This window comes from Vanessa cardui, chromosome Z (assembly GCF_905220365.1).
Source record: "Vanessa cardui chromosome Z, ilVanCard2.1, whole genome shotgun sequence".
Lineage (NCBI taxonomy): Eukaryota > Metazoa > Arthropoda > Insecta > Lepidoptera > Nymphalidae > Vanessa > Vanessa cardui.
Window position 1 is genome coordinate 9,949,309 of NC_061154.1, and position 23,054 is coordinate 9,972,362.

Sequence of the window (23,054 nt, forward strand, 5' to 3'; positions counted from 1 at the left end):
ATATATATTACCATAAGAACTTACCTTCTCGTGTTCAAATAAATAATAGTAAGAAGAGAAAGGAATTATTAATAAACTGCTGACAACATATTCCAAATAAATTAAGTCATTTATTTCGGAAACCGATACAATATAGCATAATAGTTTAATATAACAACAATACCATACGGAAATTTAACTGTATCTATTGTAAAAAAAAGCCCTACAGAATTATGCACAAATGGCGTTATCCCAATACATCATCTCCCATTAAAAATAACTTACATGACACCACCAAAATAAAATGTATATTGATACCACAAGAGGCGCTTATAATACTATTATTATACTTTCAAGCGATTTTTCTCACTGGCTTATTCATTGTGGCCGACGACAATTACTAATGATAACTCTGACAAATGTTTCATTACATAAGTGGATTGAAATATATTACAGTAAAAAATCTATGTCACACTAGAGAACGACACCACATTTAGTAACACTTATACCTTAACAGATCAAAATGTTAATTTTGCTAAGAGATTATTTTCCAGTAAAAATTTTACGTAAAAAATTAACATTTTTTTTTATGTATAGTTTAGAAAATTTTTATGAAATTTTTGTTCCGAGTTTTGTTTATGACAAAATTATACGAGGCATGGAAGCCTTTAAGAATAAATTATTAAAAAGGTCACGGAAAGCAATTTTATTTCTCTTGTATACATTTATAATAAGATGTAACCAAATTCAAGTGTCAAATAACCAGCGTTCGATTCGATCTCGTGATCATGACATCTCGGTGTGTGATGCAACTTTTGTGGTTTCATTTTGATAATATGAGTCACCCATAAACAAAAAGTTCTTTGTAATAAATAAACATATACGCCACATACTATCTACTTATTATATACATACATTTAATACGAAATCCGAAATCAAATATTATCTATTATTATATTATATTGACTTGCGTATTAATAGTTTATAGAATGAATGTCGCATTCATTTGAGATAGTGTCATCGAGTTAAAATATGTTTCACGATCATTAGCGTCCGACTAACAAATGGTACATTACCTTTATATGCAAGGCATTTTATTAACCAAATGCATATACGGCAAAAAGTCATTTCGTAAAAACAATGGCCTAATTGTCATGCATGTTGGATAACGAAAATACATTTGTGGGAGATCATAAATTGAGACTAAGTTATCGCAACCGATTTCCGTATCAATCTAATAAAACGCACAAGAATATCGCCTTAGTGCCAGTTGAGGATTTTTATCATACCATAAAAACCCGCATTTTGTTCATGAAACAAATTGAAGCGACAAAAAATATAGTGACCTCAAAGGATTTACCGCTTGGGACTTCGCTTGCGTATTCACGCACTCCTAGAGATCAACTCTACCGAGCACGTTATTATAATATTTATGACTATATCTAAACAATATATTTCTAAGTATGTTTATATTGTACGAGTTCTAATCGCGTTCGATATAATTACGTTTCGCTACTTTGACGTAATGATCGTGAAACAAAATATTGCATTAAACGCATGGCCCACTAGCACTAGAGTCGTCAATCGTCGCGGGTCACCTGTTTATTGCAAATTAATTTGTATGAGCATAATGACTATGGCAGTTTCGTTCTTCGGTCTGGTAACAATTCACACATTCGTGATTATAGCCGAGCACACGCAATCAGAATGTTTTTTTTTTTTAAAACTATAATTCAAAGAAAGTGCATGTATCCTTAATTTTTCATTTTTTTTAACAGTAACATATCGAAATGAACAAAAAAAGAATACATTGAAAAAATATATATATCGATGTCAACAATTACAAGTTGATATTTAAATACCCGTCGAATTTAAAATATTCAAATTTTCATATCGTTCGTGACAAAATAAATGTAATGTTATAATATTGATTACAATTTTTATTAAAGAAAGTTACAACAAAACATTTTATTATGATATAATTATAAATTATTCTAATATACCTTATATTTAGTCTTTTTTATTATTAAATGAACCAAGATTTTACATTTAATGAACAAAATAGACCCATTGTCTACAGTGCTTGTTTGTAACACATTGATTAAATAAGTAGGAACAATTAATAGAGAGTAAGTTGATTTTAGTATTAAATCTCAAACGACTGCGACACAGCGATGACATCATATATTAATAGTAATAGTACAGACACACAAATCGCTCAAAGTCCATTCCAATAGAATTTGACAACGCACTCCGACTGATAATACTAGAAATATGATAAACATAAGAACTACCATTGTCAAATGAAAACAGATCATCAGCTTGTTATGACATAGTGAGAACTATTTAATATAGAATTTTCAATGTTTTTAACATTTAACCATACTGTTTTATGTTGTTTCAACTTATTCCAACTGTTACTCCTTACTGTAGTTATTCATTTTACTGGCTGTTTATTGATTGATATTCGTCACAGATCGTTGTAAGAAAAAAAAGGGGTTTGTTTATTTTAGGAGCCCCGTAAAGTTATTGAGATTATTAAGTATAGTAAGGTAGAGTATTTAATGTGTAAATACTTTCGGAAACGACTGGAATGCTTAAAACCTCGTTTGGAAAATAAGGCTTTACCACTCAAATAGATTAGACAGGATACTTATGAAGTTAACAGCAGTTAAGCGAATTTCTTAATAACAATTGATATTGGAATAAAAACACTAGATACTATTATATTCTTATAATATATTAAATAAGTAGTACACGTCAAACAATTAAACGACTATAACTTTTAACCATGCTTTATACAGGCCATAAGTGTATTCGTTATTACTTTTTGATTATAAATATCAGATAATTAAATATCAAAAATTTCGGCATCAATAAATAATCTTAATTAAACGTAACCAATAAATCCACAAGTCGATAGTTTGTTACAACATTATGATATATCATTCGCCCTTGCACAATTTCTATTGTAATGGACTGTACAAGCTTACATCTCGAATCTTAATTATATGAAAGATTTACAAGTGATACAAAATATTGATAATTTTGATAATAAATACTTGAAAAACAAAAACGATAATTGCATTTGCCTCCTTGCAACAACTTCCGCGCAACGAAAGTTAAAAATAAGATATACATTTTAAATAAAAGACAACATAATAATGACCTTAACCTTAAAAGAAATTTCATAAAATAAAAACCTCTAAACAATCCGTTTCCTAACATTAAGAAACACATACAAAGGCAGTAAAGTTCGTTCAATAGCTACGGGTAACAGTATAAATAGACTCTAATTAATACATTTCTCGATAGTGATGTGGATATGGGGAAGAAGTTGGATGTCACGATTTCCTAAAAACCGCGAATGGGGAGGGGTAACGGGGCATCGATGATCGGCGCCCGGTCGGAGCGCATCGAAGGTAGAAGTCGCTAGTAAGAAAAACGTTTAAGCTGCCTTGTGTGAGGGATGCGTTGGGAGTGGTGTAACAGCGGCGTCTGTGAGGTGGCGTCGGAGGTCATTCACATGACGAACTTGCCGATGATGATGCCGAGCAGTGCCATGGCTATGGCGGTGGCGATCCAGGGCATCAGCGCGATCTGCTCAGTCTTCTCCGGCCCGTACGAGTGGCGGCGCGCCGCGCGGCCCTCGCCGCCCACGGACTGGTGCAGGCGCAGCAGCTCTTCCTGCAAGCAACGGGAACGGAGCGCATTAGTCATCGACGCCAGTCGCCACCTCGAGTCGCTTTCGCTCGCCTTGATACTATTTATTTGGACACACCCAGTCTGTTTGACTTAATCGAACTAATATAAACAATATATAGTCTGTTCGCGTTAAGAATGCAGTGAGTTGTCGTTGTTTGACCAATCAAATCTTTTTAAAAAAAGGGTAAAGGTGTATGTATATTTGTGCTAAAATTGCAACAAATTATATTTGTTTTAAAGACTAAGTGTAATGAATTTAAAAGTACACATTAACGTAAAATATCGAAATTAAGTCATTAATATTTTAATCATTATTACTCACACTATTACTGTCGTCGTTAGTGTTTATAATAAAATAATTTTCTGCAGCGAGTTCCATAACATTATCTAAATCCCACATGGCAATTTCTTCTTGTAAGACGTGGTCGCAGCATTTCTCGCACTTTTATTTTTACAAAGCGGTGTGGTATTCATTTTTTTAATATCAGTTAATAATAATAAAAATTTAATTAAAATTTAAAAAATATCAGTTAATAATTAATTACATCCACAACCATCACGTTCGAACCTATGTCTTTACCAGTTCAATGTGAACTTGACTTTGTAATTTGAAGATTTGATTGGTCAAAGGTGCCGGTGAACAATGACAACTCTCTGCATTCTTAACGCGAACAGACTATAGTAATTTCACTGTCGTATAAGTTTCGTTGTGGTTGTGTGAATTTGTTATCGTGTTGTTTGTTTGTTTGTTTAATGACATATTTAGTTTTTATTATTGATATGTGAGTACTATTTGTTGCTTATATTGTGTAACAGAATGTTTAAAATATTAATTTATTCGTCATGACAATATATCTTCTTATTAACTGTAATGGTATATAGAGGATGTTTCTAATCACAATGAAAATATTTAAAACTTCTCCACTAACAAAAACAATTATTTTTTTAACTTATTTAAAAACGTACGAATGTGCTGACTATATTAACTTGCACGTGTTTCGTATGCTAATATGTGTGCTGGAGTTATAACGAAAAAGGTTTTAATATAAATATTTAGAACGATATATGTATGTACAATATTATCCTCCATATAGAAATAATGTAAATATGCTTTTGAGTAACACCTTATTAATATAAAATATAATTAAACAACGCTTAAGCATTGTGACTCCTAATCACTTGTGTCTAAGTAAGATTATGTATCTCAATCGAGAAATGTTATAAAACACCATTTACAGTTATAGTTATTAAAGAGAATGTCTCATGTCTCATATCACTCTATAACATTTCGCGATCGTGTTTTGCGGTGAGTTACAGAATATGTCTATAGATTACAATATTATATTACTAGCGGCCCGCCCCGGCTTCGCACAGGTGGACATAAGTTTATTTATATATTTTTGTTGCTTTTTTCCGACATATATCGCAAATGTCGTTCTGTTTCAACTTATTTACACAAAAAACCCTAATAAATTATATACCTAAGCCTTCCCTCTTAGTGAAAACTGCATGAAAATCTGTTCAGTAATTTTGGAGTTTATCACGACCGACTTTGTTTTATAATATTTAGTGATCTTTCGTCCGTTTTGCGAAAAGTATCACCAAATATCACTCGAATCGGTTGAATATGGGTCATCGGTTATATAATGACCTATATTCGACCGTAGCATGACAATGCGCCTTGATAACAGTAGGTGAAAATATCATAAAATAGCTTAAAAAAGGGTTATTGACCTGTCTGTATAGGTGGACTGAAAGAACACCTAACCAAAAAAATGTAAACACGAATCCCTAGAGACGCAAATAAGCCAATTGAAACAGACGATCGATCGTATAACACCATGTAGTATAATTAATTCCGTTAATAATTAATTCGACTAATGAAGTTTGCGTAAGCTAGATGACGTCACTTATACAAACTGAAGATCATTTTATTGCTATTGTATTTACAAAAAATCATTTAATAAAAATACATAATTCTATTTACGAAAATATAAAATATGGAAGAGTAAAACCTCTTTCGGTGCTAGTAAAAAAAAAACAATAACAAAACAACGCTGCGCGCAATCACGTTAAGTAAAAGAACAGTCGCCGAGCAGAGAATATGTATTTTAAATTTATTTTCAAAGCGCTGTCTGAAATTCGTTCGCTTGGACTCTTTATACAAAATATGCAACGCGTGTTACGTAAACAGAAAAAAAACTATTGTAAATCATTTTTAACTCTTATATGAATTGTAGCAAAAAAATGACACTTAGTTAAGACAGACAAACAGACAGACAGACATATATTGTAAAGAATGAATTATATGATATAAAAAATGTGTCATTTAAAACATCAGCGCAAAGCAATTTCGTGTGTTATATCAAACATTAAATATTGATTTGTATTGTTAATAAGGATCCATTTCCTTTGAATTCAGATTCAAGTAATTCGCTCTTAGATCGATTGACAGCAAAAATAAAACAGCATAACTGACAAAGAAATACATCTACAAGATATTCACTCCTCTATCACAAACAAGACAACAAATTATTACAACATATTTCAGTTGTATAGTAATACAACACTCGTATTATACAAACAAACGAACCGTAGGAGGATATAAGTGAATTCTTTACAAATTAGTTATAAATAAATTCGCTAAGCAATTATCAACCTTATATATATAACGATATGGCAGTTAATTACTAATGATATATATGTAATAAAGTTTTTTCGGGTTAATGATATTGTAATATATGAGATCATATTACGTATAAGATATTCTAATGCATATGAAAGGCGAGCTTCTTTCGTACGCAACAGAATACATTATGTAACGTCGGGCAACCATTACTAAGTAATATTGTTATTTTTCAGTTACAGTTATTTTAAAAATGGAATTTATTTTATTTTGTTGTCATTTTTATTTTGTGTGTGTGTGTGTGTGTGTGTGTTTGTGTGTGGGTGCATGTGTGATGAATACCATGACATTCGAATTACTTGCAAATGCAAATATTTCGTTGAATAATTTAGTAAAACCTCAATGATTTAGTAAATCCGTTATCACACAAATTAACAAAACGTAAGATATTTATAGGACACCTTATATTTACATGTTTACTTAAAAAAATAGTTTGAATCGAAGTTGGTATATAATAAGAATTATCGTAAAATAAAATACAGTATTAGTGTAAAAGTAAATCATACAGGACAGACAGCACTTGGGTACGTATAGTCTAAGCAAGTAGCAAAAGTCGACTTTATTTGACACCCCAATCGATATGTATTAAATATTAAACCCATAAAGTGGAACTCACTTTTAATCGAAGATTTTCATGTCGTAATTTGCTTTCTTCCTCCCTCAAATGAATCACTTCATTCGTCGCCTTTTGCAAATCGCTTTCGAGGTTTTCAGATTTTGGGAAATTAGTCTGGAAATATAAATAAAAAAATAAACAAAATCAAATAGATCTCATCTACAGTATACAGTTTGAATATGCAAATAAAAACGAACATGCATTTGTATAAAGCGACATTTACATACTACTGAAAATGAGTTGTCTAATAAATAATATACATATATGTATAATAAAATATAATATAGATTATATTTCTTTATAGATAACGTCCAGAACGGAACTTATTTAATTAACCTGTAAATATATACATATTTTTTAATGCCAGGTTTAAATATCTATTAACGACGACTAATAAAAAACGTTAAAACTTTTAACAATTACAAGTGTTGTTCTGCAAATTTGACTTTTTCTTGTATCATTAATAAAAATTAGATTTTTTTGACGACAAATTCTTTTATTAAGCGTAAGGCTTCTGTAAAGAGGATTACAAATCATCAAAATATTTAGACAATCCTGACTCTTACACTGTTGAAACTTGTCTTTAAAACATTGATAGACATCAAACCATCATTATAAACCGTTATCAAACAACACTACATCTCTTAAAATACATAATACTATCACGAGTGTTATTTTTATCAAAAACAACAAATTTTGAAGCGATACGGTTTATAAAAGGCAATTTCATTGACGAATCGACCTTCTTTTGCAATTGTGTGGTTTCGTTTTATAATGAGAAGGCGGACGTTAAAACGATCCTTCGCTGTTTGGTGACAATACATCGGAATTTTCAAAGATTATACCATTCGTCGTCAGTGTCACGTCAACGAGCAATTATAGATAAATATACATATTTAAGATGTTATGTGACTTGTGCTTGTGATACACTAAGATGACTCTAGCGATATAGCGTGGTGCAGTACAGCTTTGCACAAATCACTACTTATGTTTTACTAATATGATATCGAAGTTACATTTACATTGAATTCTCATTAAAATTTCTTGTTTTAATTGATACAATCCGTTGATTATTTTTATTATGTGATTATATTACCAATTCTTATGGCCTTATATCATCTTATAAATACGTAAAGTTATATATTTATATCTTAAGAAATACATACCTCAGCGATATATGCTTTAATATATTTGTTTATTTATTAATATTATATTATATAATAATATATTGATGTTGTGTTAGTTGGTTATTTATACATAAGAAAAATGGACGCAGTACGTGTTTAACTTTTTTTTAACGGATAATGAAAGCGTGGTACCGTTTTCGCGCTTAACGATCCCGACGTGAGGTCATCATCCTTCCTCTTTGCTTCATTCTGGATAAGACCTTCTACAGCATCCTGGAATATACATTCAACATGCCAAGCTTGGACTTACTCGAAGCCAGTTCGTTTGAATCATTTCGATTAGAAGGTAGAATGAAGGTTATAACGATTTACAGTATTGCCATAGGAAAATATATACGGACGAAATTATTTAAGGAAAACATGGAATTTTACAAATCCGTTACATGATTTCAAGTGAATCCATGCTGTGAATGCTGACAAAATGCTGGCTAATGAATGTGTTTCTCTTCCGCCACTAAAATAGGTATATTGTATATCGAAAGTATACATTCCGATTTAGGTAAACAAATTCTTATATACCGTGAGATGCAGATATATGTTACGAGTAGCGACATCTCTTAACGGTTCTTAAATCTTAATAAACAATTTCTACAATCACAGTACTATGTGGATATATGTTTTATGTATTCTAGAAACATTAATGTCATGAAACACTATTTTTTAATATGTGGTCTATGCACTGAACTCAATGTGGTATGTACAATACAGTTTGATATAATTCGAGCAAATAAAACCCGAAAAAGCACAGCACAACAATTATTATATTCGAAGGCAGTGGCGGGAGGAGCAGATATGCATATGAACCACTTTGACTACGAATATGACATAATAAAAGAAATAGGCATTTTGATTATCGACGAAATTTTATCGATACTTTAAAAGTTGGTTACCGATATTAGTAGTTCATTGGATTAGTGTTGTATTTCAATTTAATTAATTATACATCAGTCGATAAGTGCATAATATCGTTCTACGTATTAGCGAATCGATTTGGAAATGTGAACATAAGGTTTATTTATCATTACTCCTCCCGCCATTGAATAGAGTATACAGTATCAAATCCTTTCGATTCTCGTCATTCTCTTATGAACTCATGATGAACTGACCTCCGTTCGTATGTTCATGCCATGTTTGAAAGTTAGTTTTGTAAAGAAATGATCATAGTGATCGATTATATCTATTATTACCTTTGTTAGTGATTTTACATCATCAGCTGCGGAGGACACTGCGACTCTCTTCTTATTGACTTCGTTCTGGGTCGCGGTGTCACCGGCATCCTTGGCAGAAATTATTTATAAAATATTATGTCTCCTTGCTAAATTATAGCGACATTGGTCAAAAGCCTAATAAACACGAGTTGTTAAATGCAAGAAAAGGAAATATCTGTACTGAGAAGCAGGACCGTATTTAACCTTTTGAAGGCCCTGGGCATATTAGTATAAAGGGGCGCCTATGAGAAAGTGCCCAATGAGAAGATGGTTCTCCTTATAAGTCACGTTTTTCGAAGGGATGGAAATCGAACTCGACGCGAGAGAGGACACTGATTTACGTGCTTTCCGAAGTAGGGGAATGTGGGTGCCAATTTCCTGATCTCGTGCTGCCAACTAGAATTCTTGGCAGAAAACACTAAGAATACGAACCGGGGCCTAGGTATTATAAGCTTAGCGATCGTCTTTAGAGTAATTAATTAAATTGTAATTTGTAAAACATATTCAATGCGTAGGTAATTTTGTACTTACATTAAGATTAGTACCTCGAGGTGTATCAAACACACATTTCAACTTGTAGTCCATAAGCTGATCAGGACTTATTTCCTTCCACTAAAACAATCAATAAAATTGTGTTATTACATAGAGTTTGTATGAAATAATAAGTGAATGTAAACAGTTCAACATACCACTTGATCTATGTTAGTTTTTCCCTCGGGAGCAATAACACTTTGCACCATAAACTTATGTTTATGCTTTTCATTGGGGTCCACATGGACAGGCTGAGGAGTTACTGGAAACAATTTAATGAATACTCGTCTCAATTCGTCTTTTATATCAAGAAATATGCTATCGATATCGTTTTGGTAACTTACTTGCTATGTCGACGTTGGAATTCGGTTCGAGCACCCCAGAGTTAGGACGAACGCAATACTTCTTTGGGGCCGTGGTCTTGATTTTGAACAAGACGGTATGCTCTGACGGGTTTGTCAACCTCATGTACGTTGTGTAGCCCAGTTCAAACATTCCTGAAAAATCAACTAAAAAATTCAATAATAACGACTATATCTTTAAGCATAGTCTGCACCGCAAACCTACGTGTGTGCTTATGTGATGTTTATCTCAATATCTTTCACGATTCTAAGATGTTTCAATTCGTTTTATTATTTCTAGGGTCGAGTGGTAGACATACATTTTTGTCATATAAGCTAAACCACTTACAGTCATACGTAAACAAATGCCAGCAATTGTTTACAGTCATACTGCTCGCTAATGATTTGATAGTTTACGTTAGGGGTCTTTATTCGAGAGTTCCTGGTATAATAATAATAATACGCGATAATACTATGTACTGAGATAAAATACATACTAAATAAGTTTAGTTGTGGTTCTGTTACTTCTGCAGCAAGGCTTCAGTCAATGAGCATATAAAATTTCGACAACATTGCTCTTTTTGATATCAATGTACTAACCGGTCTACTATCATAAATACATTCATAATAGTAATGGAAGAAAGGAACATCGAAAGAAGACTGCAAGACCGCACAAGGCTAATGCCTCATTGACATTTGCTCAGTTCACGAAAATTGTCCATTGACCGATACAGTACAGAAAACTTTATATGATCCTAATGATCATCAAAATATAACACCAAGACCACGTAAACGTTTTACTTATAACTACATATATAAGATAAACCGTCAGTTATTGGTCATCAAAGTTTTGGAGTGTAATTTCATTGTTTGATCTCACAGACCGGTTGTTATAAGAAGTACGCTAATTGGTGTACATTATATAATGGAGATCCATCATGTGTTTCCACATGTCAGCTCTATCGAAGATAATTTTAGCATGCACACACGCAAAGAAAAGGTTTTGCAAAGGTTGGCAATTCGGGTAATTTTGTGGGGAGCTAGAAGCCCCCTGTCTTAATCCTATAGAATACACGTGAACAAGCAAGCAAAAGGTTAAGAGACTTGGAAATTTCGTAATGTCATTACAGAATAGGCGTAGCGAATATCGGAATAAAAACTAAATTATAAAAACGTCCTTACTCATCAGAGTAAGAGTGAATAATGACAATAACATTAAAAACAAACTGCACAAAATATTTGTCAAAATGCAGTGAAATTAATGAATATCATTTATTTTTGTATCATATACATTGATATTGAATAAATTTCCAAGTCATTAAAATATAAACAATGGCTTAAAAACAATTATATGCAATACCAGATTGGCATCGCATTGATACAATCAATAAAATTTAATCAAAATCAATTAAAATTTAGCCGGCAAAGCTGAAGCACCCATTATTTTTTTCAATATTTATTGGCTTTGTTTTTAATTGATATAAATTTTTATATATAGAAATACTAGAAAGAATGAAATGTATAGAAATACTTGTAAGTAGATATATTATAGTGTTTTATATTTCTAAATATTTGGTACAGTTCTTTTTTTTTTTTCAAAAAAGCTTTTAAGGTGCCATTTTTGTTTGAACCAACCAATATATTAAATAGAATAAAAAACACTATCATATTGAGAAAATGTCAGAGAAAATTTAACATGATATATAAAAGAAATGTAACCAATTACTTATAGGCCTACTCAAAAAGGAGCAATCAAAAATGAAAGATTAATGAAATTATATTTAGGTTGTTAATTGCATGATCATATTCTGTCGAAAATGGAAGAAGAAATTATATAAAATTGTACACAATAATCAATACTACAAACAATTGGTAATATAAAGTTAAAATATATATTATTTAAAAAAAATACATTTACATAAATTGATATGATAATTAATTGTTTGTTATTAATTTGTAACATCTGTATGTTCTAACGTTTATTGAACATTTATCAAATGATTTAATGTATGTTTATTTTGAAAAAGATTACTTAAATTAATTTATTAATTCAATAAGCAAACAAATTGATTACAATAATAGCCACTTGGTAAATAACAAATATTTTTATCAATGAAAGCAAACATCTTCCAAAACATTGATTAGTCTGTGCACAAAGCTACAGTATGCAAACGACAGGAAACCAAATTATTGTGAGTACTGATAAACTACAAAGTTAATAAATTCAGCATTTGTTGATTCGCACACTATCTACTATGCATCGAAAAATTATAACGAACTACACTATCGACAAGACATCAATAACTGTATAAGGTTTCAACTCAAACGGTCCATCGAGTAAAGATTGTAAAATTAACATATTTATATATAAAATTATGAGAAAAGTTATTACAATAATAAAATCATTATGACAAGTAGTCATTATTAACTATGGTAATGAGTCAATTTTGTACTTGTTATGTTACAAATTTTTAACCGAATGAAAACTGTAGCATCAAAAGTTTATTATATGTAAAATCTGTATCTAATAATTTCAAAATTAAATTTGGATTTATGAATCTTTATCTAAAAGCAGTAGAATGATAATTTACAATAATTACTGTCGGTTATAACAATTTGATTGTTTGTATTGCTTAATGAAGGCGGAATAAAGACTATTTTTATATGACACAAACATGAGATATTTTCTTTATAATGTCCAAATAAATAAAATTCAAAATATATTGATTATGAGTCTCATATCAATATTTTTACAATTACCTACTAATGTTATTATAAACTAATGGAAATTTCTATCTGTTAATATGTAGGTAATTTGAGATTCTACATTATATTATTTATTATAGTTATCCTTCCTTTATACCTAGGACAACTTCATAACTAGAAACAAAACGATTGTCATTTGGGATTTCATCATTGAAAATGTCATGTAAAATGTAGTCAATATGTAAGCAATCGAAATTTTCTTCCAATAAAGATCAATATGTAAAATGAAACATACAAAGGACATGTTTTAGAATCACATAGTGACTATACATCTATATATTTGCTTCAATTCACTATTGCTGGGTGTTCGGACAGGAGTACTATCTAATTGATAGATTGAACATATTTTCCGGATCGACAAGTTTATTCTGGTTTTGTACCTAATTACTCATTTTTACTATTATTACTAATCATTGTATCTTGTATTTTGCTATTATTAAAATAGAATATGTAAAACCGCACCCTGACAAAATGCCGATATCTGGAAATAGAAACTCCATTTGTCAGCAGCTAACACGAAGTCTACAGCTCGACTTGTAATGCGGCGGTTGCAGTTTTTGAAGTACAAAACGAAAGGCACTTACCTTTGAACTTCAGTTCATTTTGCGGCTCTATAGTTAACACTTGGTTCGGCATTTTGTGTTAATTATTGTATTTCGTAAGCAAAATTAACGGATCAAGATTATCTTTATAATCGAGATGTCGGCCACAGTAAAGATGAATGACGAATTCGAAATGCGCATTGCGCATGCGTTCTCTTTCTTTTTATGTACAAGTGCCATATTCTGAAACTTTTATGTTGCCACACTAAATAGTAGTTAATGTTCACACTGCATACTATCGATTAGAATCGTTCTTTATATAAAATCTTGTTTTGTTTTTCGTTAAAAATAAGTTTAATTAACCTTTTTAGAAATGGATCAATGGCAGAGGCCTATATTGTAAAATAGTAAGCATACGCTTTGAATGCGTATTTAATTTTAGACTTATATTAGATAAGATATACTGTCGGATAACACTGTAATTTTGGACTCTTATGCATAATCAGGAGTCTATGTTAAACATGAAAAAGCCTTAATTTTCTTTATAACTGTATACCCGATTTCATCCTCTAGGGTGTTAAATTTTCTGAAACCTTTTATCTACTATTTTATACTCAGACGTAGAAGAAAAAATTACCTTTTATATTAAAAATTATAATAAGCTATCACAATAACATTCATTCCATGTCACCTATTTAAGACATAAATTCTAATATATTTTTTTAATATTAGTTGTTAATTCATCAAATGACAAATTCATCATCTAAATTGAGTTTGACAAATTCTCTCTCAATAGTTAAGTTTTTTGTAACGCATACCTGTACAAAATTTAACTAGTCCTAGATCTTAAAAAAAATTAGATATATAATATACATGTATAATTATGTTATGAACATAACATTTTTCTTTTTTAATTTTTGTCATCAATTATTCACAGGTAATTTAAAGTATGATTTAAAAAATAAAAGGTGCGTGTTAAATTATCAATAATATTTAAAAATAAAAATCGTGTTTTTTGCCTTTTGAAATTTGGAATATATTTTCTATGGCAGCATATTAATCTGTGGTTCATTTTTTTATCTACTATTATGCATTATCTGTTACTTGTGGCTGTATAAAAATTCCCCTGATCATGAAATTGGGGAATTGCGAAAAAAATTATTGACTTATTTATTTTTAGTTGTGATAAAAATTTTATATGATGAATTGAAGACAAATAATACAAAATTTTTGATATTGATTAATTTTATAATTCACATTTTTTGTAAACAAATATTTATTTTTCATGTGAATTCAACAATCAGATATTTGGTGATTGCATAATATGCCCGGCTTATTTCTGCTCTAAATATGAATTATTCTAATATAAATGTAGTCATTAGTACATATTTAAAAGTAGATCGCAGTTTTAAGCAAAAATTGTCTAATATTTGGTACAAGAGCTGCGCGTTTGACGATCGATGTCAATTTAAATATATTGCCTTGGGATCCAGATTCTTTCACTCTTCACATGCAAGAAGACAAGTAAAAAAAGATGGTGTTGAAGTTCTTTTATCACCACAAGAAGTAAGTTTTGAAAGTTTATATCACGTATTATTTTATTGTTAAATTATTAAAAAAAATTGCCATCAAACAATTATAATATTATTCTTAGTTTGAAACTTCCCACTTAAAACTATATTTATATATAACTGCAGCATGTTATTATTTTCCTTAAAAATGTAATAAGTATATTCTAAATGTATATTACATGCTCTTTTCATTTACATTTTATCCAATAATAAATTACATTGATACAATTTCAATCAAAACAATTACAATTCAACTAAAGAACATTGAGAGGAAATATGTTCATTTGCTTGTTAGTTTATTGCTGCGAATAATGTTTCCCTTAGCAACTCAAATAACAATTAATACGAGTCTAACCATAGCAACACATACAACATATATCACAAACATTTTAATAGAGATGATTAAAAAAATATTCAGGACTGCATCAAGATATTTAGTGTAGAAGTACTTTCTAGATTCTATTAGAAAAGAAGTACTATGAATAGGTAAAATCTCATAAGCATGTCCAAAACTGATACTGAAATTAGTAAAAACCTTTTTATATATTTATGAACATAGTAATTGCCAGCAAAAATAATAATATGTGACTAATTGAATCTATACAATCACTTATATAGTAAATTAATCAATTATGGCTTGCTCTAAAATTTCTAACTTTTTAACAAAATCTATTATACAAGTATTTTATTTTAAAAATATATAGTCTTATTATATTAAAAATTAATAAAAAGTTTCTATAAAAAAGAATCTATTGTAATATTTATGAGTTATAATATCATTATAAATTAGATTTCATATATTACAATTATTGAGTATTTTCCATAATATTTTTCTCGTTCATTTTAATATTGCTTCGCAAGATGTCTTGTTTTTTATCTGAGTGTGAAATGTGTAGGTTTTTAGGGTTGTATTTTATAAGAAGTTTAAATATGCAATCATGTTTAGCAGCAGAAGCTCAATATATCAACAGTGTATTATGAACCATTTACAGCATCAAAATTAAAAAGGATACATGCAACTTTAATGAATAGATAAGAGACCTATAGATAATACTGTTAATGTGAAGTTGTCCGCTGACCATTCAAAAGTGGAACAAATCTATTCAAACTTAAGGTTCAATTTCCAAGAGAAAGTCTAATCCTTATATAACTTTGATTGTCAGCTTATCTAGTATTATGTAAAAAAAATAACTAATTTAATAGAAGATGTAGTAGACTGTTACTGCCAGTAACAAAAAACTAAATCATGATATTTATATGCTCCAAATCATTTAAATGTCTCATCGGATATATTATTTTAAAGTTTTAGAGAAATGTTATGAATGCAAAACATATCTCCAAAGTATAAGCGGAGTTTTCCTCTTGCATCTCCTTGGTTTTCAATCATAACTCAAAATAAAATATAAATCGAGTTAATAAGTAAATTCTAGGGCAGGTGAAAAAGATTAGCATAGCTTTTTAAAATTTGATTGGAATAAAAATGATAATTTAAAGCTGATTATAAAATGTGTGACCAAAGTTTTTGTTGATATCTTTTTTTACAAATGTAAAAATAGACAATATTTGTGTTATAGTTTTAATTATGTTCTCGAAAATTAAGTTATATCAGAAATTATGTTACACTTCACAGTATATGTAATGTAATGTGTTATAAAGTGCTATGAATTAAAAATAAAGAATTTAAATGTGTGTAAAGGGTTAAATATTAAATGTATTTTTTTATTTTATTACAATACTTTTAAAAATATTAGTATTGCAGTAAAGGTAACACCTTCAAATTTTTGTAAACTACATACTACTTATGCCCGTATAATTACAACTCTATTTCATTCTATATAACAAATATGTTGTTCACAAAATATACAGTGTAAAATTATTTGTTTAAAACCAGTCTTAAAATTGCTGTTTTTTTATTTCAGGTTACAGTAATTCTTCGAAAAAATGAATACAATAAAGAGTTTCCATATGGTTCAGTCAAGTCTTATGACTCTAATCAGCTATCGTCCAATGTCCCCATCGAGGATACCAGATGTGAAGCACGGTGCAAAATGACATCAGGTAAATAATTGTTTAATTATTTAGAAGTGAATGTGATTTAATTCATCAGCTTCATTAGGTAAGTTTCAACATAGTACAGCTAAAATAGTGTGTTTTCTGATATTAATTTAAAAATAATTAGTACTGGCCGAATTGATATAAATTGAAATATATTTAATAATAATGGCAGTCAACTTAAAATACAACAGAATAAACTTCAGTTGAAGTTGTTTGGATAGAGCAATGTGTAGGCTGAATTTCTGCTAAGTACTTCATCTTTAGAAGTTCTAAAGAGACATTTGTTGGTGATATTGGATAATCTGCAAGTATACCATACAGATTCTTATACTGGAAAACCTAGAGAGCTAAAAACATCAGAATGTAGTTATCGCGGTTTACTTTGGGTGAGGACAATTAAAAAAATCTATATTTACCCATTGATTAACCAAAGAAATATGTCCAATATATATACAATTGTAAATATATTAAATCAAAATCAAAATGCATCCCTATCATATCCTTTAATCAATATAAGAATAGAAAGTCTTAAAAGTAGCATCAATTATTTATATAGAGATAGCAATGGGGTAATCCTTGTACCTAGAGCTATATAAGCTGGTGGTGCAAAATATCTTTTAAAGTATGTTTGTTGTGTTGTTGATGTAGCTCCAGGCTCATTGAGTTCAGTGTGGCAACCCTAAATTGAACGGAAAATTTCTGTATTGAATAGTTTAAGAGTGAATGGAATAAGTGCACCAATTCAATGTGCTTGAACCATACTACTTCAATCTGGTTGAAATTGTTGTAGACAACCTCCGTAATATAACTTGTTCTCCATTCCTTTTTGTGAGGTTTCTGCACTGAAATTAACTTTGTAATCGTAATAGTAAAGTATGGACATTTTAAAATTAATCAATTAATCAATCAAAAATCAAAAATCAAAATCAAAATAAACTTTATTCAAGTAGGCTTTTATAAGCACTTTTGAATCGTCATTTTACAATTAAGTGAAGCTACCAACAGCTACAATAATAATGAAAGATTACTTCTCTTCACAAAAACATATCTTACATAATTAAATAGTGGTATTTATATCTAACGAGATTACATTTATATCATTGTCTAGTCTATCAATCAACATTTTATCTTGTTAAATATGTATTTACAGTTTAGGTGTCTACTACCTTGTAAGGTTTTCGTAATTCGTATTTTTCTGAGAAAATAAGGTGATTTAAAACTGGGGTCATCTCTTATCCTCTTGGTTTAAAATCATCATTCACTTTACGTTCAACGAAATTGTGAGCTATACATTATTTTTTTATATTCTGTTAACTAAAAATTAAAACTAAATATACACGAACTATCTTAAACAGATGTCCTTCTATTTGTATTTAGATTAAATTCAACATATATAAACAAGTAAATATATGAAATGGAATTATAGGCACAAATACAACTTATTTTATAGCTTTTGAAATAATTGCTAGATTTTCCATTTTATTATAATAAAAGGCAAAAACTCACCTTAACCATATAAATTAATTCACCCAAACAAGCTAAGGTATGACATTTAGGCGCTCATCAATTAATAAACATGAAATAAAATAAATATTTCAAATTTTCCACATTTACCATGTAAATAATCCTACTGTAGCCTAAAGCTTTTTAGTCTATATTAGATTATTTTTTTTTTAAATAATAAACAAAATATTTAATTTTTTAAAAATGTAATATTAGTAATAGTATGATATTTTCAGAGATTTTAATTATTTGTAATGTATGTTACAGGTTTTCTCATGGGGGTATTTGATGGTCACGGTGGGCCTGCATGTGCACAAGTAATATCGAAACGGTTGTTTAAATATATTGCTGCTGCGCTACTACCTCTAGGTCTCTTGCAAAAATATATTAAACAGGATCCTCGAGAGCTGTTAATAGAAACTTTTAATGATAGAGTAAGGATAATTTTATAAATTTTTTTACATTTTTAGCACAAATGTACTAATTATTTCTTATTTCAGGCAGAAATTGTGCAAGATCTTAAGTCAATATATGATAATAGTTTTAATAAATTTTTAAACAAACTGCTATTAACTGCCAAGGATGAGATTAACATTGAGGCATCATTGGAAAATGGAATTATGGAATTAGATAGTGACTTATCCAGAGAAGTGGTAGACCTTTACAAAGAAAATAATACTGTTAACCATAAAACTCTGTCCGTAGCGTTATCTGGTGCCGTAGCTTGTATGTCCTACATAGATGGTCCACATATGTATGTTGCCAATGTTGGCGACTGCAATGCTGTTGTTGGAACAATGAATGAAGATAACGAATGGTTTGCTCAAAAGATAACCAAAGAACATAATACAGAAAATTTTGATGAACTAAAGAGAATTTGGAATGAGCATCCCGATGAAGAGCGTAAAACTGTTATAAGAAGGGACAGGCTCTTAGGAGAACTGGCCCCTTTACGAAGTATGGGTGATTATAGATATAAGTGGACCACTGAAATTTTATCTGAATTGGTGGTACCGCTGATAGGACAGAAGGCGATTCCCGCAAATTATTATACACCACCATATCTGACAGCAAAGCCTGACATTTTTTATCACAGACTGACACCAAAGGACAAATTTTTAATAATAGCCTCGGATGGCTTGTGGGATATGATGACACCTCTGCAAGCCGTTAAATTAGTCGGGGAACATATGAAGGGAAAAGTGTTTTTCAATCCCCTTAAGCTTCCTAAAAAGAATATTCAGCTGGGAGATTTAAATGATCTATTAATGCACAGGAAAGAGAGTTTGAAGAGCAAACCAAAGGATCGAAATGCAGCCACACATCTCATAAGACATGCTATTGGTGGAACGGAGTATGGTGTTGATCACTCGAGACTGGCTCATTTGTTGAGCCTGTCACCTGACGTTAGTCGCATGTTTAGAGACGATATGACTGTCACCGTAGTCTACTTTGATTCAGAATATCTGAGACAGTGTCCAGCTTGAATTTTAAATGTTATAGTTATTACTGTGGACTATTACCGTGCCTTCCAACTAAACTGTGTACTCTGTCTTTTTGAGTAAAAATTACATGTTTGTCAATTTTTATGTTCCTAAAAAGTTGAGTGATATGTGTACCTATACTTACATTGTTGTGACCTTATTTAAATTAATTTTGTGTAATGCGAATGACTTATGTGAATTTTAATTTATTTATTTTAATTTAATAGTTATGTTTATAATTTGAAATTGAATTGAATTTTATTATCACTGCGAACAATGTTTATATCAATCGTGTATCTAATTATAATTGTAGATATATAAATAACTAGTCCACCAGATAAATACGTAATATAATTAATAAAAAAATTATAATTATTCAGTGACTTATTTTCGTTATTTTGTTTGTACTTAAGTGATGGTGTCTTATAGTTTGAAACATCAAAACTGAAGGCATTTGTATGACGAAATGAAGTGAATGCGATCACGATTAGGGATGGTCTGTTGGCATAATTATGGTCATATAATGAGGGATACTTCATATACATGGGCTGTAGGTTGATGGATAATCTTGGTCGCGTTTTGTTTTATTTCGAATTGTCATCAATGTTAATGTGCAAATTGACAACGAATAGTTTTTAACTTATGATATTTGTAACCATATTTACAGCCATTGGTAAGGGTTTTGAGCATATTCCGTCACTCATCACCTCCGGTATTGGAGTAGCGTCTTGGAATAAACTCTAAATCCTCTCTAAAATATGAAGTGAAACCCATTGCCCAGCTAGGGATGTGGGGTATTACACGCTGTTGTTAGTTTTATTAGACACTGACAAATAAAAAATGATTCTCCTTTCCGAATCCTATTGAGTGGAACTTAGGCCCAGCACACACGGCGCAACGCAACTGCAACGTAACTGCAACGAAACCCTTCTGAAATTATTAGTTTGAAACTCGTTTCAATCGATTTCCACACACGCAGCAACCTCACGGCTCACAATCAGTTCGGTTTTCTGAGAGAATAGAAGTCTGCAAAATGTCTATTTCAAGTGATGAAGAAGTTGTGGTTATGTATTTATATCTTCGACAAAGGAGAAGGCGTAAAAGAAGAACTATGTAGATACATCCCTACATTGATATTAATATCAACTGTCGTATGTTTGTGGCTGCCAAAGCATTGCAAGAAACTGATAGAAAATTCATGGATTGTTATCGTATGCCATTTTGTTCATGAAAAAGGCGCGAAATCCGAAGAAACGCAAACACGAGTTTCCTGCACGCCGGTTTCATTGCAACTGGTTTGAAACGCGTTTCCAACAAGTTTCATACAGGTTGCGTCGTGTGCGGTCTCTCAAAGGAGTCTATGGCTGAAACTCAAAAGTAACTAGAAGTCGCAGTTTCGTTGCAAATGCGTTGCGCCGTGTGTGCTGGGCCTTATTTAGAATGTCCTATGACGTAAACTGACGCCTATGAGTAGCCTTAACAAAGCTATTGTAATTATTTATGTTTCATTATATTTATTAATGATTCACTTACACCAAATTATAACAATAAGTCTTTAAAGTATCCATAGGTTGCGTTCGTGCGAATAAAATAATTCTGTATAATTTATTAACTGTTTATCCCACAGATATATCACAAAGTTTTCTTTATTAAAACGACCATTAAAAAGTACGAATAACTTTAAGACAATCGATTAGGGCCTTATTTTTTTTAAATACGTGTTAAATATGGGGATCTCCTAATATAATTAAATGATCATATTATAACCAAGTACCTATAGCGTGTTGTGATGTAACTTTGTAGAATTTGTAGAATAATTGTTTCAATGCCCGGTGCTTTGTATAATCGTACCAATTGAATATGTATTGTCATCTCTATACCTCGTATTGTCATATAAACGTCTATATTGTCAATTCTATACTTTGTTCTGTCAAATCGAAACTCGTTTTGTCAAATCTATACTTAGTTCTCTCAAATCAACACTTGTTTTGTGAAATCTATACTATGTTCTGCCAAATCAACACTTTTTTGTCAAATCTATACTTTTTGCTGTCAAATCAATACCTGTGTTGTCAAGTCTATACTTTTAACTGTCAAATCAAAACCTGTATGGTCAAATCTATACTTTTTTCTCAAATCAGGTATTGATTTGGGAGAAAAATAATAGAGGTATATAAAACCTTTGCTTTGTTTTGTGAAATCTACACCATGTGTCTACACTTTTTATTGTCAAATCTACATTGCACTGTCAAATCTACACCTTGTTTTCTTAAATCTATTCCTTGTTTATTTTCGAGATTAAATATTAGTTAGAAAATTTAATGAATATATTATTTTTAAAACGCAAACTTGATTTTTATTTTATTTATTTTTAAAATGTAAAACATCTGAAAATTATTTGTTTAGTTCTTTATATTTTCGAGTAAATCTGAGATAGTGATGGAGAATCTTATTATCACTGATTTATTTTAGTTTTCTTTTAGTATAAACTTTCCATATTATAGTTTTCAGCGTTATTCAGAGCTATCAACTCTTGTAACTATATTGTAGTTATATTAATTATATCATGTAGTATTCATATTTTAGTCATATGTTGCTCGAAGTTGAGTTGACAAGGTATAGATCATAAACCCATTAAATGTAAATAATGTACCAAATAGTTTTGTCAATTTTGTAGTCTATATATAATTCAATCAATAAATAATTTGTGCCTGCACGACGAAACTTAATATTAGTGCTAGCTTTAGTGTGAGTTGCAATAAAGAAAACGAAATGGACTGGAGCTGTTTTTTTTAGACTTATAATTCTTAACACGTTCAGTGCCAGCGACAAGCCTAGCGTGTTCATGCGAATTTCTATAGCCACGCCGCGAACACGCTA

The 23,054-nt window shown here is 30.3% G+C and overlaps 2 protein-coding genes across 4 annotated transcripts; one reads left to right on the forward strand and one right to left on the reverse strand.

Moving 5' to 3' along the window:
* Positions 1-90: 90 nt before the first annotated feature.
* On the reverse strand, positions 91-13,784 carry LOC124543439 (vesicle-associated membrane protein-associated protein B). Of its 3 annotated transcripts, none has more exons than XM_047121665.1 (8): positions 13,604-13,784; positions 10,257-10,409; positions 10,071-10,174; positions 9,913-9,993; positions 9,361-9,450; positions 8,306-8,386; positions 6,987-7,100; positions 91-3,666 (listed from the first exon to the last, which is right to left on the reverse strand). In XM_047121665.1, the coding sequence occupies exons 1-8, from the start codon at positions 13,653-13,655 to the stop codon at positions 3,502-3,504; spliced, it is 840 nt and encodes a 279-aa protein (XP_046977621.1). In that variant the 5' UTR covers positions 13,656-13,784; the 3' UTR covers positions 91-3,501. The 3 variants fall into 3 exon arrangements, with proteins under 3 accessions (XP_046977621.1, XP_046977620.1, XP_046977622.1); XM_047121664.1 differs by having other exon boundaries at positions 10,257-10,421; positions 13,604-13,783; XM_047121666.1 differs by lacking the exon at positions 8,306-8,386 and having other exon boundaries at positions 10,257-10,421; positions 13,604-13,783.
* An 880-nt stretch (positions 13,785-14,664) lies between these two features.
* On the forward strand, positions 14,665-22,517 carry LOC124543028 (pyruvate dehydrogenase [acetyl-transferring]-phosphatase 1, mitochondrial). Its single transcript, XM_047121038.1, has 4 exons — positions 14,665-15,127; positions 17,052-17,190; positions 18,958-19,124; positions 19,191-22,517. The coding sequence occupies exons 1-4, from the start codon at positions 14,912-14,914 to the stop codon at positions 20,175-20,177; spliced, it is 1,509 nt and encodes a 502-aa protein (XP_046976994.1). The 5' UTR covers positions 14,665-14,911; the 3' UTR covers positions 20,178-22,517.
* Positions 22,518-23,054: the final 537 nt, after the last annotated feature.

Bases quoted from the DNA above. Each gene is read 5' to 3' on its own strand.
- LOC124543439 (XM_047121664.1), bottom strand. From the start codon at position 13,655: ATGCCGAACCAAGTGTTAACTATAGAGCCGCAAAATGAACTGAAGTTC. The intron at 10,175-10,256 runs GTAAGTTACCAA...AATTGTTTCCAG, and splicing joins TTCCAACGTCGACATAGCAA to TAACTCCTCAGCCTGTCCAT. The intron at 9,451-9,912 runs GTAAGTACAAAA...ATTTCTGCCAAG, and splicing joins CTCGAGGTACTAATCTTAAT to GATGCCGGTGACACCGCGAC.
- LOC124543028 (XM_047121038.1), top strand. From the start codon at position 14,912: ATGAATTATTCTAATATAAATGTAGTCATTAGTACATATTTAAAAGTA. The intron at 15,128-17,051 runs GTAAGTTTTGAA...TTTTTATTTCAG, and splicing joins TTCTTTTATCACCACAAGAA to GTTACAGTAATTCTTCGAAA. The intron at 19,125-19,190 runs GTAAGGATAATT...TTCTTATTTCAG, and splicing joins TAGAAACTTTTAATGATAGA to GCAGAAATTGTGCAAGATCT.